This window comes from Sphaerodactylus townsendi, linkage group LG02, assembly GCF_021028975.2.
Source record: "Sphaerodactylus townsendi isolate TG3544 linkage group LG02, MPM_Stown_v2.3, whole genome shotgun sequence".
Classification (NCBI taxonomy): Eukaryota; Metazoa; Chordata; class Lepidosauria; order Squamata; family Sphaerodactylidae; genus Sphaerodactylus; species Sphaerodactylus townsendi.
In genome coordinates this window covers 23,266,535-23,282,989 of record NC_059426.1, presented here as the reverse complement: position 1 = coordinate 23,282,989, position 16,455 = coordinate 23,266,535, and the positions used below count along the sequence as shown (strand labels likewise).

The 16,455-nt window shown below is 42.2% G+C and overlaps 1 protein-coding gene across 2 annotated transcripts in view; it reads left to right on the top strand.

Annotated features, from left to right (window-relative positions):
- Positions 1-16,455, top strand: part of ITGA4 (integrin subunit alpha 4) — a 72,532-nt gene that overhangs the window by 37,263 nt on the left and 18,814 nt on the right. For both annotated transcript variants that reach the window (XM_048484015.1, XM_048484017.1), the window contains exons 13-17: positions 605-650; positions 2,354-2,508; positions 4,069-4,223; positions 8,866-9,015; positions 13,178-13,254. In XM_048484015.1, coding sequence (XP_048339972.1) covers positions 605-650; positions 2,354-2,508; positions 4,069-4,223; positions 8,866-9,015; positions 13,178-13,254 — 583 coding nt within the window. The remainder of the gene's footprint in view (positions 1-604; positions 651-2,353; positions 2,509-4,068; positions 4,224-8,865; positions 9,016-13,177; positions 13,255-16,455) is intronic.

Below are 16,455 nucleotides of genomic sequence, written 5' to 3'. Positions count from 1 at the left end.
ACTCCACTGATATCAGTGGAGTCTTTGGGTCTTTTGTGGAGTCTTTGACTCATTCATTGGGTCTTTGCTTTCTGTAGTCTTTCACAGAAAGTCAATTGTGCTGGAAAGACCTCATGGAATTCTGCTGTAACATCTATATTTATGTTGCTTGTTGGAATGGCTGGGCACACCCATCATCAAGTTTTGTCTTTTGTTTCATACTGCACATTTTCTGTCAAAAATGTAAAGCGGACAAATGTTGCACCTTATAAATATTTTGTTTAGAAATACTATTTTCTGGTTGAATGGCTCTAAAGTAATTGTCTTTAACTTCAAAATTTGTGTGGAGATTGAGCTGCACGTTAAACATGGTGTTTAAAATTGCCACAATGCTATTTTAATGCGTGCCATAAGAGAGAATGCAGCTAGATCTGCCTGGCTCTGTTTAAAAAGTTTTAGTGATATATGTGGCTTCATGTATCCTCATATCCCCTCTAATTAATAATGTACAAATAGTGATTTAATACAGTCCAGAGGTGAAAATGGAATGAGGGGATTGTGTGCCCGAGAAACGATTCCTTGTGACTAATGAGCATCATCAATCTGGACTTTTTCTTCTCCGCAGATGTAGCAATTGGTGCTTTTCTGTCGGATTCTGCTGTGCTACTCAGGTGAGGCCAACACATTTCAGTGCTTAGGGATAAATGGACATAATGGTAAATTACGAGATGCAATTAAGAAATGTGCATTATAATACTGGCCTCATAAGAATCTCTGCTAAGCTCTGCATTTGGTAGTTAAGCTCTGCGGTTCTGAACGACTGCGGCATATTAAAGTAAATACCTCTGACAACACAAAAATGCCACTGAGGGATTTTCTAGCCCTGAGTTCTTTAAAATCATCATTTCAACAGTGTGTTTTGTTTTGTTCGCTAAGATATTCCACCATTAAAAACAACAGCAATACCTTTCAAGATGCTTGTAGAGGTAGAAGAAATATAACAGCAGGCATTGTTGCTGCATGTAACAGAACAGCCCAAGCCATTAAGTGGCAGAATAAAACATTCTTTGCCTAGCATCGGAAGGCCTGCAGTTATGGGCAGACTCGCTATTCTGCCTAAGTAATCACTTCGCCTGATAGATGATGGAGGAATGCTTGACAGGGCTTCTAGGGAAGATTTTAAGGAACGAGTAGCTTCCCCCGTTCTTGACTGCTTACGACTTTAAAGTTCAAAACCCATTTGGACCCAAGAGCCTACTGGAAGGCTCACATGGAATAATCTTGTAATAGAATAATATTGCCATCAGATATATTGGCCCACACACAATCCAGAACGAGGCACTTTTTTTTATCAGGCTCAAACAGAATGACACAAAACACTGTGCGAGCTTTCAAGCTCATTGTAACTCATCATCAGCCTAGATCAGTGATGGCGAACCTATGGCACGGGTGCCAGAGGTGGCACTCGGAGCCCTCTCTGTGGGCACGCGCACACAGAGTTCATCATGTGGGGGGCGGAAAATCACACCCACACACCCACACACATCTAGACTGACCTGGGCCACTAAGCACAACGTCCGCGCTCCGGCTGGTGGGCCTGGTGCCTGTGCTCCAGGTGGCTGCTGCCGGGGGGGGGGGGGCAGAGGAGGCAGAGATGCTAGAGAGGCACAAAGCGGTGTTCGTGGGACTTGCTGGAGGCTAGAGCAGGCTAGCCCCTGCTCAAGCGGGTGGGGCGGAGGAAGAAGGAGCCAACCAGTTTTTTCTAAACTGAAACCTCAGCATTCAGGTTAAATTGCTGGGTTGGCACTTTGTGATAAATAAGTGGGGGTTGGGTTGCAATTTGGGCACTCGGTCTCAAAAAGGTTCGCCATCTCTGGCCTAGATGTTAAAACAAATCAAAATTTAAAGGGGAATTTTCTAGGTCAAGATCTTAAGATCCTGTTTTTGTCAGTCTTTGTGCAGTCTCACAGACTCTGGTGTAATTGCTGTAGGTCAGTGGTGGCGAACCTTTGGCACTCCAGATGTTATGGACTACAATTCCCATCAGTCCCTGCCAGCATGGCCAATTGGCCATGCTGGCAGGGGCTGATGAGAATTGTAGTCCATAACATCTGGAGTGCCAAAGGTTTGCCACCACGGCTGTAGGTATTAGATTATAGCACTTGCATTATGGGAAGAAGGAAAAGATGGAGGGTTGTCTCATTTGAGTATAAATTTGAGTGTGTCTCATTTGAGTATGTCTCAGTAGAGTATAAATTATGGTGTTTTGGACTTTCTAGTAGAAGAGTAATGAGGGTACCTGGGCCAGTACTGCCATCTAGAATGAACAATGGTAAAGGGGCATCTTGTGACCTGATTTCTTCTCACTTCACAGGACAAGAGCAGTAGTGATTGTTAAAGCATTCTTTGAGCACCCTCATTCAGTAAATCGAAGTAAATTGGAATGTGTGGAAAATGGACAGCCAGCTGTGTGTGTGAATTTGAAGATCTGTTTTACCTATCACGGCCGAGCTGCTCCGGGTCATATTGGTAAGTGCTTGGCTGCATACATAAGTTATTTTCTTTGCTCAAAAAGAATATCTTACCAGCAACATGTCGCTGAAATTCATTACAGGATAATCCACCAAAATGTAACCAATGGGTAACGCCAATTGCGTTCAGTATCCCGTAACATATTACAGGTCATATATACTGTCCAGACAAGGATTATTAAAACACTGCTAAGTCACAAAATGTAAGATTGATATTAATTTTGGCTAACGTGTCCAAGTTTTGCTTCTGTTCCTCCCTTGAAAGTGAATGATGTCTGTGTACTACTGTACTGTACTACAAATAGCACTGGCAGGTTGCTAGAGACTTAGACCCTAAAGAAGTAGGGAACAAATCCTGGGAGCTGAGAGATCAAAAGGCAGCGTAATAATACTTGGTAGGAGCAAAGACAGAGCCTGGCTAGACCTGGGTGCAGGGTGGAGAGACGCCTAGCAACATTAACAGAAAAGGGCATTTTGCCAGTCTCCACACTTGTTGCATATAGATTCAGTGGTGTAGCACCAAGGGGGTGTGCGCACGATGAACCAGGTGCGCGCCAGTGCAGGGGTGTTCCAGGGCGGTGGCGTGGCAGGGGCACATGTTCCCCCTCGCTCCACCCCTGCACAGATTGTTGCCATTCTTTTTTTTTAGTTGATGTGTAAGCTTGATTGTGTGCACATACCGGTAATTCCTTATATGGCTGTTGCTGAGCCTGTCATTTAAGTTAATGACAACCAGTAAAGCATACATGACCCATTGATAGTTTGCACTTGCAAACTATTTGAGCAGCAATGCTCTAAATTAATGGGGATCATTTTGGTTTAAATCTATATGTTTGCTGGGTTCCTACAGTGCTTCTTACTTTCCATACCACCCCACAGGGCCATGATATACTGAGCAAAAATCAGCACCAGTACCATAGCATACATAAACATGTCAAAAGTGTTAAGAGTGCAATCTACCCCCACTACAATCAGTGTGATTTTTATCCTTCACCTGTTACTATAATAACAAGGGGCAAAACATTTGCTTTGGCAAACTATGAATAAACAGTGATACTGAACAATCTTAAGTAGGGTTATACAACTCTAAGTAAACTGAAGTCAACAATGCAGGATCATATCAATTAAAATGTTCACGTTTCAACCATGTGTGTAGTGGTTTATTTTTTTTTTATAAAGGGATGTCAGTAGGTTGGCAGCACTATATGATCCCAAGAAACATATTGGAATGTTCGCATATCAATAAACTGAACGAACAAAAAAGCCTCTTTGATCAAACTTTTTAAAAAAGGTTTTTTTCTGCTTTCATCACATTAAGGACATTTAGAAGCATTAGGCACGAAAAGATTTGGAAATGGCATCAGAGAAATATTGTTGCTATTCCCAGGGGGGTCTGAAAGAAAATCTTGTAATTAGAATGGCTGAAAATGTCATTATGAAATTGTGTGCAGCATTTCCGCAAATCACCATAAATTTAATGAAATGGAGATACCTTTGGAGCTGTCTTTCTAAACCATCCTTTTACATTATTATTATTCTTCTCCCCAAAACTTTACAGTATTGCTTTATAATCTAAGCCTGGATGTTAGCAGGAGGTCAGAAACCCCTGCAAGGTTTTATTTTTCCTCTAATGGAACGTCCGAATTTATCCCTGGAAGCATTGAAATTTACAACAATAATGTCACTTGCAGAGATCACCCAGCGTTCATGAGGGTAATGTATTCTCTGTCTTAAATATTATAATAGTTGGTTCCAAGATGGCAGCAGTTTTGACTTAAGGACTTTCAGCTGGCCAGGATTTAAAATGGTTTCCTCTGCTCGTAGACTTTAGCAGCAATTTGTTCTGCAGAGATCAGAGAGCCAGTGCACTACAACAACAGATTCATAGTAGGGCTAGCCGCATATTTGAAGAGCGAGTTAGTTTGAGCTTTTCAGTAGTGCATTACCGCATTTATTATACCGAGGTGTCTAACTCTGGCCCTCCAGATGTTCATGGACTGCGATTCCCATCAGCCCCTGCCTGCATTTAGGGCAGCCATTCTCAACCAGGATTCCGTGGTACCCTGGGGTGCCGTGAGCATGTCCCAGGGGTACCGCGGCAACACTACCACCCCCACCCCTCATTTTTGTGGTGTCTCCCACCGGCGCCAGCAAGGACATGGAGCTGGCCCATGGGGCAGGGCCTGCCACAAGGTCAGCAGCCACCCCCACCCCCAGTGCTTCCCTTCACCCTGGGAGGGGAAGGCGGGGTGTGTGGCAAGCAGGGGAAATGGGAGGGGAAGGTGGAGGGTGGCGGCAGGGGTACCGTGAGATATGAAGAGTGAGGTCAAGGGTACCCTGACCTCGAAAAGGTTGGAAAACACTGATTTAGGGGATCGTAGTCCATGAACATCTGGAGGGCCACCCCGCATAATGCCACCCCCGCATTATGCCATAACAGCTGGAGACAAAACTAGCCACATCTAGCACATCTACAGTTTACCTAGAAATTATCATTATCCAATGCTGTAGATTGCCTTATATAAAAAATCATCTTTAAAGGGTTCATTCATCAAGCCTACCCCTAATAATGATTATTGGCCCTATTTCTAATTTTATTTTATGTGTGGTTTTATTGAATTATTTTAACTGTATTTTTATTGTCGAAGGCTTTCACGGCTGGATTCAACAGTTTGTTGTGGGTTTTCCGGGCTGTGTGGCCGTGGACTGGTAGATCTTTTTCCTAACATTTCACCAGCCACAGATGCAGCTGAAACGTTAGGAACAAGATCTACCAGACTATATCCACACAGCCCGGAAAACCCACCACAACCGGTTGTATTTTTAATTGTTTAAACATTTTAATATTTTTATGGTCACCACTTTGTGGGCTCTGAGTGGAAAAGTGGTATCAAAATGTTCAAATGAATAATAAAAAGAATATTTTAAAAGATTTTTTTCCCATGGGCTGCAACTTTTTCAGGTTTTTTTCTGAACTTTTGCATGTATATTTAGATATGCTTATTATGAATAAAGCAGATTTGTGTTTCATTCAAATATATCGATGGATTCCTCAAGACAGTAGGCACTGCTCTCACCTGCTTGTAAGGAATAAAGTTCTAGTATTGGAAGTCCCTGACTTGGATGGCTCCAAGCTGGCCTGATCTCATGAGATCTCAGAAGCTGAGCAAGGTCAGCCCTGGCTGATATTCAGAAGGGGCACCTCCAGGGAATACCAGGATCATGACATGGAGGCAGGCAATGGCAAACCACCTCTGAACACATCTTGCTTTGAAAACCTTATGAGGTTGTAGTAAGTCAGCTGTGACTTCATGGCAATATATATACTTGAACAGACTCTCCAAATTTCCTTCTTCTGAAGAATGTTGACACCAAAGATTCATTGGTTCTTTGCGCTAAAGATCTTAAGTGTCAAGAGAGAAAAGGTGACACGGCAGGATGAACTTTGTTCTGACCTAACTTCGTTCTTTAGTTTGAATTGATAATTCAGTAAAGAGCTCTTCCTTCCTCTGTGATTTTTATAGATACGTGAAGCTGTAAAAGCTAAGTGTGTCTGCCAGACATAATCCTTGTAGCAGGTCTTGTGCATTTTAAATATCTCAGGGTATAATAATTAATAGCTAATTAGTATAATGGAAGTAACGTGGAGCAGATGCAGGGAAGGCATTGTGGAAAATTAGAATGAATTACATAACATATGCATTGGTCAAAGCAAGCTTGTAGATAAGAATTAAAGCAGGGGACATGTGGAGGGAGAATGGGTGGTTGTCTGTCTACACCACCCAGGGAATAATTTAATCGACTTTGCCATCATAATGCTCAGCGCTTCAAGCTGCTCTGTGTTCACCAGTGGCTTGATTAGGTATTGATTTGGAACATTCCTGCACAAAACAAGGTTTCATGCTGAAGATGGTTGAGTTAAACTGCTAGGTCGTACAAAGATATAAAGGAAACTGAATAGACTCATTTCTAATTTACTTATTCTGACATACTGCAGGGATTCCGAAGGAGACAGTTACTTTTCTTCATTCTGATGCATCTCGGCAATGATATCTTAAATATAATCAGAACAGGGGAAATGGGGAATCAGCTTTAGTGCTCATTCAAGAACTAATTTATGTCAGATATTATCACCCTGTGAGACTTTTTAACACAGGTGGTCTTTTAATCTCTGTTTAAAATGCCCATAAATCCAGGAACACTAAATGGTCTTTAAACATGGCTCTAAATGTAGGCTTTAAAAACTGGACTATTAACAATAAAATCCTAAGTACACCCTTTTAGGGCAATTGGAATCAACTCTGAGGTGTTGTGTGGTTTCCGGACTGTACGGCCATGTTCTAGTAGCATTTTCTCCTGACATTTCACCTGCATCTGTGGCTGGCATCTTCAGAGGATCCTCTGAAGATGCCAGCCACAGATGCAAGCGAATCATCAGGAGAAAATGCTACTAGAACACAGCCATACAGCCTGGAAACTACATAACGCCACAGTGATTCTGGCCCTGAAAGCCTTCGAAATCAACTCTGCTTAAGACTGCGCTGCAAACTGGCTGTTGTGGATTTTCCAGGCTATGTAGCCATGGCCTGGTGGTTTTAGCTTCTGTTTCACCCGCGTCTGGGCCTGGCATCTTCAGAGGCATGTAACAGTAAGATGGGTTTCTCTCCATGGTACAGTGAGAAAACCAACAACAGGCAGTTGATTCTGGTTGTGAAAGCCTTTGACAATACACCACCCTGCAAACCTCTCATGTCCGCATTGTCATATAAGATATTTTATTAGCTCTTTTCCTCTTATTCATTTTTGAAGAAAATGTGGAAGGCTGTATTAGGAGATCACTCCTGACTACAGAAGCAATATTTTTATGCATATTTTAAATGTACAGGTTCTTTCATGTGCATTTTTAGAGTACAGAACCTGATGTGCGTGTAAAAGCCTTTGAGACTTTGAAATACTAATGTGCAATGTCCAAACAGTAGATTAAATTGGAGAAATCATGAGAATAGATGAGCATATGAAACTGTCTGTGATCAGATTGGATCATTGGTATCTCTAGCTTAGTATGGTCTACTTTGACTGGTAATGATCTTCTGTGGTCTCAAGCAGACAATGGTCTTTCCTGATGAGAGCCAGCATGGTGTAGCAGTTAAGAGCAGATGGACTCTAAACTGGCAAACCGGGTTTGATTCCCCACTCCTCCACATGAGCAGCAGACTCTTATCTGGTGAACCAGGTTTGTTTTCCAGATTTCCCATAAAGTGTCTGTTGCAGGGAGAGGAAGGGAAAGGAGTTTGGAAGCCACCTTGAGTCTCCTTATAGGAAGGGGAGGGGGAGGAGTAGTTTGGATTTATATCCCCCCGTTCTCTCCTGTAAGGAGACTCAAAGGGGCTTACAATCTCCTTTTCCTCCTCCCCCCAACAGACACCCTGTGAGGTGGGTGGGGCTGAGAGAGCTCTGAAGAACTGTGACTAGCCCAAGGTCACCCAGCTGGCATGTGTTGGAGTGCACAAGCTAATCTGGTTCGCCAGATAAGCCTCCACAGCTCAAGTGGCGGAGCGGGGAATCAAACCTGGTTCTCCAGATTAGAGTGCACCTGCTCTTAACCACGACACCGCGCTGGTGAGATGTAGGGAGCTATAAATCCAAATTCTTCTTCTACCTTCTGCTTGAGATCCTTTTACTGAGGCTGAGATTGGAATAGAGTCAGAGCTTTCTGTATGCAAATCTGGCGCTTTGCCACCGTGGCTCCATTTGTGTTGTAAGCTTTTGTCTGTAGCTGCTTGCCCCTGTGCTAATTTTGTAATGAGAATTAAAGGAAAAATGTATCGCTGGGTGCAGCACTTAAGATGTGTGTTGAGTGGATCTGCAGTTGGGTGGTGGAATCATACAAGAGAGGTCCATTAATGACTATTAGTCATGGGGACTAAAGGGAACTCCATATACAGGGTCAGCAAACCTTTGAAACCCCAAAGAGGCAACATTCCAGGACAGCCTTAGCTATTATTCCCTTCTTGTTGGCCATCCACCAGTGCAATTGGTTGGTCAAAGGCCCCTTCTGCACATGCAGAATAATGCACTTTCAGTCAATTTTCAATGCACTTTGCAGTTGGATTTTACTGTGCAGAACAGCAAAATCCATTTGCAAACAATTGTGAAAGTGGATTGAAAGTGCATTATTCTGCAAGTGCAGAAGGGGCCACAGGATGCTAAACTAGATGATGTACTGGTCTGATCTAGCAGACGTCTGTTCTTATGCCCATGGTAATTTCCTGTTTACCTTCAAATTCTGACTTGAGAGAGCCTGTGTTTTCATATTTTCTAAATAACTCACTCGTAAGCTTTCCAATTTTCATAGAAAGATGTAAGGGATATCCTGACTCCTATACGTGTGGAAGCCACTTATCACCTCGGACATCATGTTCTGAAAAGAAAAAGTGCCGATGAACTCCCACCCCTCCAGCCTGTCCTTCAGCAAAGAAAAGAAGACAATGTTGTGCACAGCAAGGTAAGACTGTGGACTACTCACATTTGTGAAACTACATACACCCTCTCCATTATAATAGCCAAACCTTCCATCCGCCCTGCAAAGTCAGAATTTTTTCTCACAGATTTTTGTTTTCTTACTGGAGAGGCAGCATGGTGTAGTGGTTAAGAGTGGTGGACTCTGATCTGGAGGACCAGGTTTGATTCCCTGCTCCTCCACATGAGTGGTGGACTCTCGTCCGGTGAACTGGTTTTGTTTCTCTGCTCCTACACACGAATCAGTAGGATTAAAAGAGTTGACCAGGAGAGGATCAATAACTTAGAACATCAGTGGATCCTGCTGTCCCCCTCCCCCTTTTGTTTTAGGAGACTTGATAGTAGGCGCCATCTATTATGTTGATTTTAATAATGCTGCGTTTTAATGGGATGGGGTTATTTTATATAGAGCCAAAAATTAACTAATATTTAATTGATTTTAGCTTTTGATTTATGTGCTCTATTTCTGTTCACCGCCCTGAGCCCTTCAGGGGAGGGCGGTATAGAAATATAATTAATGAATAAACAAACGAACTAACTAACTAACTAACTAACCATCAACACAGCAGGGAAAAACAATATAGCAGCCTCACATGGACTACCCTAATCTTCATATATTTTGCAAAGCCAGAGTGTTGTAATGGTCAAGAACAGATGGACTCCAATCTGGAAAACCGGGCCTGGTTCCCCACTCCTCCACCCGAGTGGCTGACTCTTATCTGGTGAACCAGATTTGTTTCCTGACTCCTACATTCCTGCTGAGTGACCTTGGGCCAATCACAGTTTGTTGGAAGTCTGTCAGCCCCACCTACCTCACAAGGTGTCTGTTGTGGGGAGAGGAAGGGAAGGAGTCTGTAAGCTGCCTTGAGTCTCCTTACAGGAAAGAAAGGCAGGGTATAAATCCAAACTCCTCCTTTTCTTCTTCTTCTTTTCCTGATTTGAAATTATTGGAATAAAGGTAATTGGAACCTTCTAAAGCTTTGTTCGCCCATGTGTGTGAGAGAGAACTGGATTGATATGCAACAGCTTCTCGGGGCCATTCTAAGTTTTCCCAGTTATGAATCTGTCCAAGAATATGAGTGCTTAGCACTATTTCTTCACTGATCACAAACCCTGCTGTTACTAAGGAAATCATATGTGTGAGGCTACTGAGATGACACACTTTGATTCCTTGTGAAATATGCCAAGCCCAGATAAGATGGTTTCAAAAGGGTCAGAAGTGGAGAAAATGTGGATACTGTGTTTCCCCGAAAAAAAGCCCTATCATGATTTTTCAGGATTTTTGGAGGATGCTTAAAATATAAGCCCTACTCCAAAAATAAGCCCTACCGGTAGTTACAGATCAGGATGGTCTGATCCAGCAAGGTACTCCCTGCCAATGAGGATGCAGCTTGCATCTCACCTGACGGGAAAGCTGCCGAGAGCCTGCCTTAATGAATTGTGAAGGTACCGTATTTCCCCTAAAATAAGCCCTACTCCGAAAATAAGCCCTAATTCATCCTTTGGTTCAAAAATTAATATAAGACCCTGTCTTATTTTCAGGGAATATGAACTCTGGAGTAATTGCTTGTTGTACTCCAAAGGAAACCTTAAGTAGCCCTCCAGACTTAATAAGAATATATATTTATATGCACCCATCTGCTGCTTGCAGTGGTGTCTAGATCAGGACAACTTTTCTAATCGTAGGTTTTTCAGTACTGAGAGTGGAGATAAGAAGATAATAACCCTTTCTAAATTAATAAATGTTTTCCCGGACAAATGTTTTTTGTGATGAAAGGTCAAATGGATTTGTTTCTTCATCTCGCGAAGCTTCTTACTAGCTACAAGCCTACTGCAGCAAAATGTCAAATGAAAATTTTGTCTTTGCTAGCTTCCCAGTTTAGTGGCAAAGCAGCTTAGCTTTTCTTTCCCAGTCTTACCATTCTGTTTTGGAAATCATTTAATTTTATAGGGCCTTTGGATTTTTCATCACCCAGTAGTTACGTAAACATTATGCAACTCTGCAGAAAGCATTCAACACGAAGTTGTGATCATTCCCTACTCATCATGGGATTTTAGAGTTAGACCTTTTTTTGTCTGAAGCCTGTTGAGTCGAGGAATGCTGCAAATTATGCCATGAATGTATTGGTCAGTTGAACTTACCTTGTTTGAAATGTGTTAGACGTGAGCTGATGTTTGGTCATGCAGAATTGGTATGACCTGCAGCCAAACAGGGTCATGTGGGGGTTTTACGAAACGGTGAATGTGCAAAGACGCTGCCAATTCAGACCAATTGGCAGCCATTAACATCATTAAGGACTACGTAGACAAACACTGCAGGGAAAAGGTTTCTTCAAATACAGCATTTATGACTGATCTGTGTGATTTGTGACTGATTTGTGACTAGGGTCCCTTCTGCACATGGAGAATAATGCCCTTCCAGTCCACTTTCAATGCACTTTGCTGCTGGATTTTACTGTGCAGAATAGCAAAATCCACTTGCAAACAATTGTGAAAGTGGATTGAAAGTGCATTATTCTGCATGTGCGGAAGGGGCCTAGGTTTGTCAGTTTGAACCATTGGAAAGGATGTGAGCGTGTGAGGAAAGTGAGAGTGTGTATGTGCGAAAGGATGTGGGTGTGTGAGAGTGTGTATGTGCGAAAAGCCAGTCATAACGAACTTCATGTATAAGAAGGAATACAGTGGAGCATTATGCTGAACAGCTACGAATGGGTGGTGAACTATAGAACTGGTCATGGAAAATCAGGTCCTTGTTTGTGGCTGGCAAATGGGTCAGGAGCCAGACCTGCAAATGTCTGAGCATCCCTGGTTAGTCCAAAGCAGGCCACTGCAAACTCTTGTTTGTCATTAATGCAGTGGATGTTGATGCTCTTTTGTTTTGATAAGCGCTTCTTTAAGAAGCTGGTTGAAATTGTTACATAGAGGATTCCCTCTCTCTTTTTCGTTTTTCTTTTGGCGCTTTTGGTAAGAATCTGGAACTTGCCACAGCCAGTTCCACCAATGAGAGATGTTGCATTCTCACATATAGACAAAACTATACAGCAGTGGCGTAGCGCCCAGGAAGCATCTTGCACCGGGCACTTGCCAGTGCATGGCTGTTCTGGGGGCGTTCCAGGGCAAGGTGGGGGCGTGCATGACAGGGTGCAGGGCACACATGTGCCCCAGGCGCAGTTCCCCCTCGCTACGGCTCTGCTATACAGTCATGAATCTTAGAAATCCTCAGTCTTGCACACTTCTTCCTTTGTTGCACACTGCTCAGAAATTTATCACTTCCACATGTATGGCAAGCCAATGTTCGGCATTTTGTCTGTCTCACAGGGTATAATTTGTCCCTTGTCTCCAAACCATGATTGTAAAGCAAGAAGTCAGTATCTGAGATTCTAGTTTGAAGGGAAGAAACTAAGCAATGGATTGCAATTCAGACTAAGCAGCAAAACTTGTCATAGCTACACAGGATGCTTACATGAGCCTTAAGTTCATGATCTGCGGCATCTCCCTTTAATCAATTCAATTCAGTTCAACCTTTAATTGCATATGCCCTTTAATCACCTGACAAACAGTTTTGAAGAACTTTAAAGCTGGCACCTTGTGCTAGGTTTTCTTGTTTGGTACCCTAACCTGGACAGCCCAATTTTGTCAGATCTTGGAAGCTAAGCAGAATATTTGGATGGGATACCATCAAAGAGACCCAGGGACATTTCAGTGAGGCAGGCAATGACAAACTACTTTAGAATGTTTCCTGTCTTGAAACTATGGGGTTGCCATAAAGTGTGTGTGCGGGGTGGGGGTGGTCCTAATAAAAGGGATTTTATTCCTTCTGTGTTTGTATTGTGGTAACAGGAATGGAAAAATAATTTCCTTCATGTAAGTGAAGGAATCAGAAACAGAAAGGAAGTAATTTATCAGAGAGTGGCTCAAGATATACAATTTGAAGGAAGTGTTGTGAACTTCCCGGTGAAAGAAGCTGTTTCAGAGACTACTGATATTATATTGAGTCCAACTACTCTCTTCCATTAAGTAAGAAGTGTCTGGCAGAAGAATTCTTGTTCGGCAGAGGAAAGGCTCTTTGCTTAGAGGAAGGAAGTTGTTGGATCCAATCCCTTATACCGTATTGTATTTAAACACAAATATTTTTTTTTTACTTTCAGTTTGTTTTTGCAAGATTTTGCACTCAAGAAAATTGTTCTGCTGACTTGCGGGTTTCTGGAAACCTCGGACTTCCAAAGTAAGTGTAGTATGCCTTGTTTCTCATGAAAAAGGTAGATACACTGATTCTTGATCAGAATATGAGTTTACACAAACTGATTACCAGCTACCTTCAAAAATAGGTGGAACTAGATGCATTTTGTTCCAGTAGAACAAAAATGATCAGGAAATATGTTGTTTTTAAAATGCAATAAAGTCCAGAGCAGTCCTAAGCAGGCACTCCACGGGCCACAAAGTTTGATCCTGTGGGCATGTTTGGAATTTTGAGAGCAGGTTGTGAGTCTTTTGTCTTTCAGCCTGTCTTTGTCTTTCTGACTTTCTCTTCCTTTCTTCCTCTTCCTTTAATTCTTCCCACAATTAGTTAGTTTGTTTGTTTCTATCTTTCGTTGATTTGCCTTTTTTTCTGCCTTTCTTCTTGTCTTCTTTTTGCCTGCCTGCCTGCCTGCCTGCCTGCCTGCCTGCCTGCCTGCCTGCCTGCCTTTCTTTCTTTCTTTCTTTCTTTCTTTCTTTCTTTCTTTCTTTCTTTCTTTCTTTCTTTCTTTCTTTCTTTCTTTCTTTCTTTCTTTCTTTCTTTCTTTCTTTCTTTCTTTCTTTCTTTCTTTCTTTCTTTCTTTCTCTTCCTTCTACCCATTGTTCCCACAGCTTGCTAGCTAGCTTCCACTTAACACAACTAGGATGGCTCAGCACCCCCCTCCCTCTTCCCAAGTCTCCACTGCCCCACTGTGGAGGCCATGCTTGGGCAGCAGAGTCTTGGAGGGCCGGGGCGGGGGCCGGGGCGGACAATTTCAGTGCTTGGGCACCATTTTCTGTAGCTAAGCCCCTGGTTGGGGAGCACTAATCACAAAATGTTGGGAAGTTCAACAAATGTTGTGACATTTCAAACCAAACATCCTCTTATGATGGAGGAAGCTGTTTCCAATTGGATGTTCCCCGCAGGCACAAAAATGAAGCCTTTTGGAGTCTTCTCAAGCAGCTCCTGGCTCCAAGGAAATCCAGGATTTGGGTCTTATCTTTGGGGAACAAGCAAGTATGTACCAGAAAATACATTGATGGGGGAGCATCCTGGGGATCACTGAGTTACATTCCTTGTCGATCCTTTGAAGTCACAGTCTGCTTAATACTCTTTCAATCCACAGGGCTCAGGCGGCCGAGAATGGCACTACTGCCGTGCCACCTCCAGAGGGCTTCCAAGTAGTGCAGGGAGGCAGCAGCCAGAAACTCCCCAGCTTCCTGAAAGCCCTCCATAGCCCAAAACAGACTTATACCATCCTTTTGGGTGGCATAAGTCTGAAGGCTATACTAAAGGTGTTCCTGGCTCTGAAGCCTGGTGGAAGCCAACTAATGTCGGCTACGCCCTTGAACATCCTCAGCTGCGCCAGCATCTTCTTGTATGCTGACACATCTCTGAGGGCCGGACACTCTTCTGGGTTGGAGACCACCAAATTTCATGGCACCCGCCTGCCTCCCAGTTTGGCCTTCCTGCTGGCATAAATGCCAGTTACACCAGCGGGTGGGCAAACGCACCAGCATGGCCCTGCACTGGCTCCCAGACCCCATTTGCTCCCTGCTCATAGAATTGGCCTGTTAAATTTATTGCTTTCTAATGCAGTATGTGGTTGCTCCACATAAATATATGAACACATGAAGCTATATTATAGTGAGACGACTGGCCTAGCAAGGTCAGGATTATCTGTTCTGATTGGCAGCTGCTCTTTCCGGAGTCTCACGTATCGGGCTTGGATCCAGACTAAATTGGTAGTTTCTGCAGTTTCCCTTTCCCGCTTCTCCCCAACTTCATGTCATTTCTCTGGATCTGATAGGACTTTGCAGTTTGCCTTAGCCTTAGTTTAGGCTGTCATTTGATGTATTTATTTTATATAGATATTCTGCATTTGATTAATGAATAATAATAAGCCATAAAACTACTAGTTCTCCGCACTTCATTCTCTCACTCCCAAATATGTACCTTGTGATTTTATCATATGCATGTACAAACTTCACTTTGGGGTTACCTTCTTTTTTGTTTCATGTTAATGAAGCAAAACGTACAGCAGGAAAGAGAACACCAATTATTTAGATGCGAAAAAAAGAACTCTAGAACGTTCAGCGACTGAAATGTTCACACTTGTGTTTCTCTCTTGAATTTGGGACTGAGCTTCTTATGCAGTGTTTTTTACCTTCTGCTGCATGTCTAAGTGCCAATTTCTCTCCCCGGGGTGTTCAGTGACTAATGTGTTGGGCTCAAGCCAGAATATTTGATAAATGTCTATTTCCAGGCGGCTCTTCTGCAAGTCTTAATTAAACTTTAATGTCAAACTGAAGTTTACTTTTGAATCCTCTCAGGTACCTTTGCTTGTTAACGTGATTAGAGAGCACCGGGTGGAACATAAGATAGACATGTTCACTCATGTGCACGGGTCCTGTTTTATATTAACCTTGACAGAAATCGAAGAGCAGGGTTTGGAGCTGCACAAGGTGACACAGAAGCATCATTAAACATCGATGTGCTTAGTAACGTTTTAAAGTAATGTGAATAGGTGAAGAAAGCATATTTTCCCAAAGGATCCCAGCCAAAAATAGAGGCACGATCTGGGCCAAGAGATGACGACTACCGAAATTGCTTACCAGTTGTCTGTTTACCATACTATTGTACATGTAACCAACTTTAGTCATTCAAGTAGCCCTACCAAGTAATGAGGAGAGAGTAAGACAAATTCACTCTTCACAGAATATACCGATTGGCCCACCTTTTCGGGGAGGGGGGAATTGCACAGCCCCTCTTTTTAATTATTATTTAACAATAAAAAAATTACATTAAATTTAATACAACATTATATATTGTGAATTTTTGAGTATAAACATTATGGAATAAGGAGAAAAAAGAGTAACAATCATTTACATAAATATGAAAAGAATGCAATTACAGATTTGCTTGCAACTATAATACACCTTAAATATGTGGAAAAAATACTTAATCAGATTATTAATTGGCAATAAATATCTAATTCCTTATATAAAAAATTAAGCTTGTGCTTTACCTTAAAATTAAATTTTAATATTGTTATAGCACAATTAAAAAATCAAATGTTGATTAACTACATCTTCCAAGTTATCACTAGCCATTCATGTATTATTAAATAACTAATTGAATAAGTCATTATAACAAATAACATATCTAATTCCTTGAGTTTATCTTTAAAACATAACATTAATTGAATTA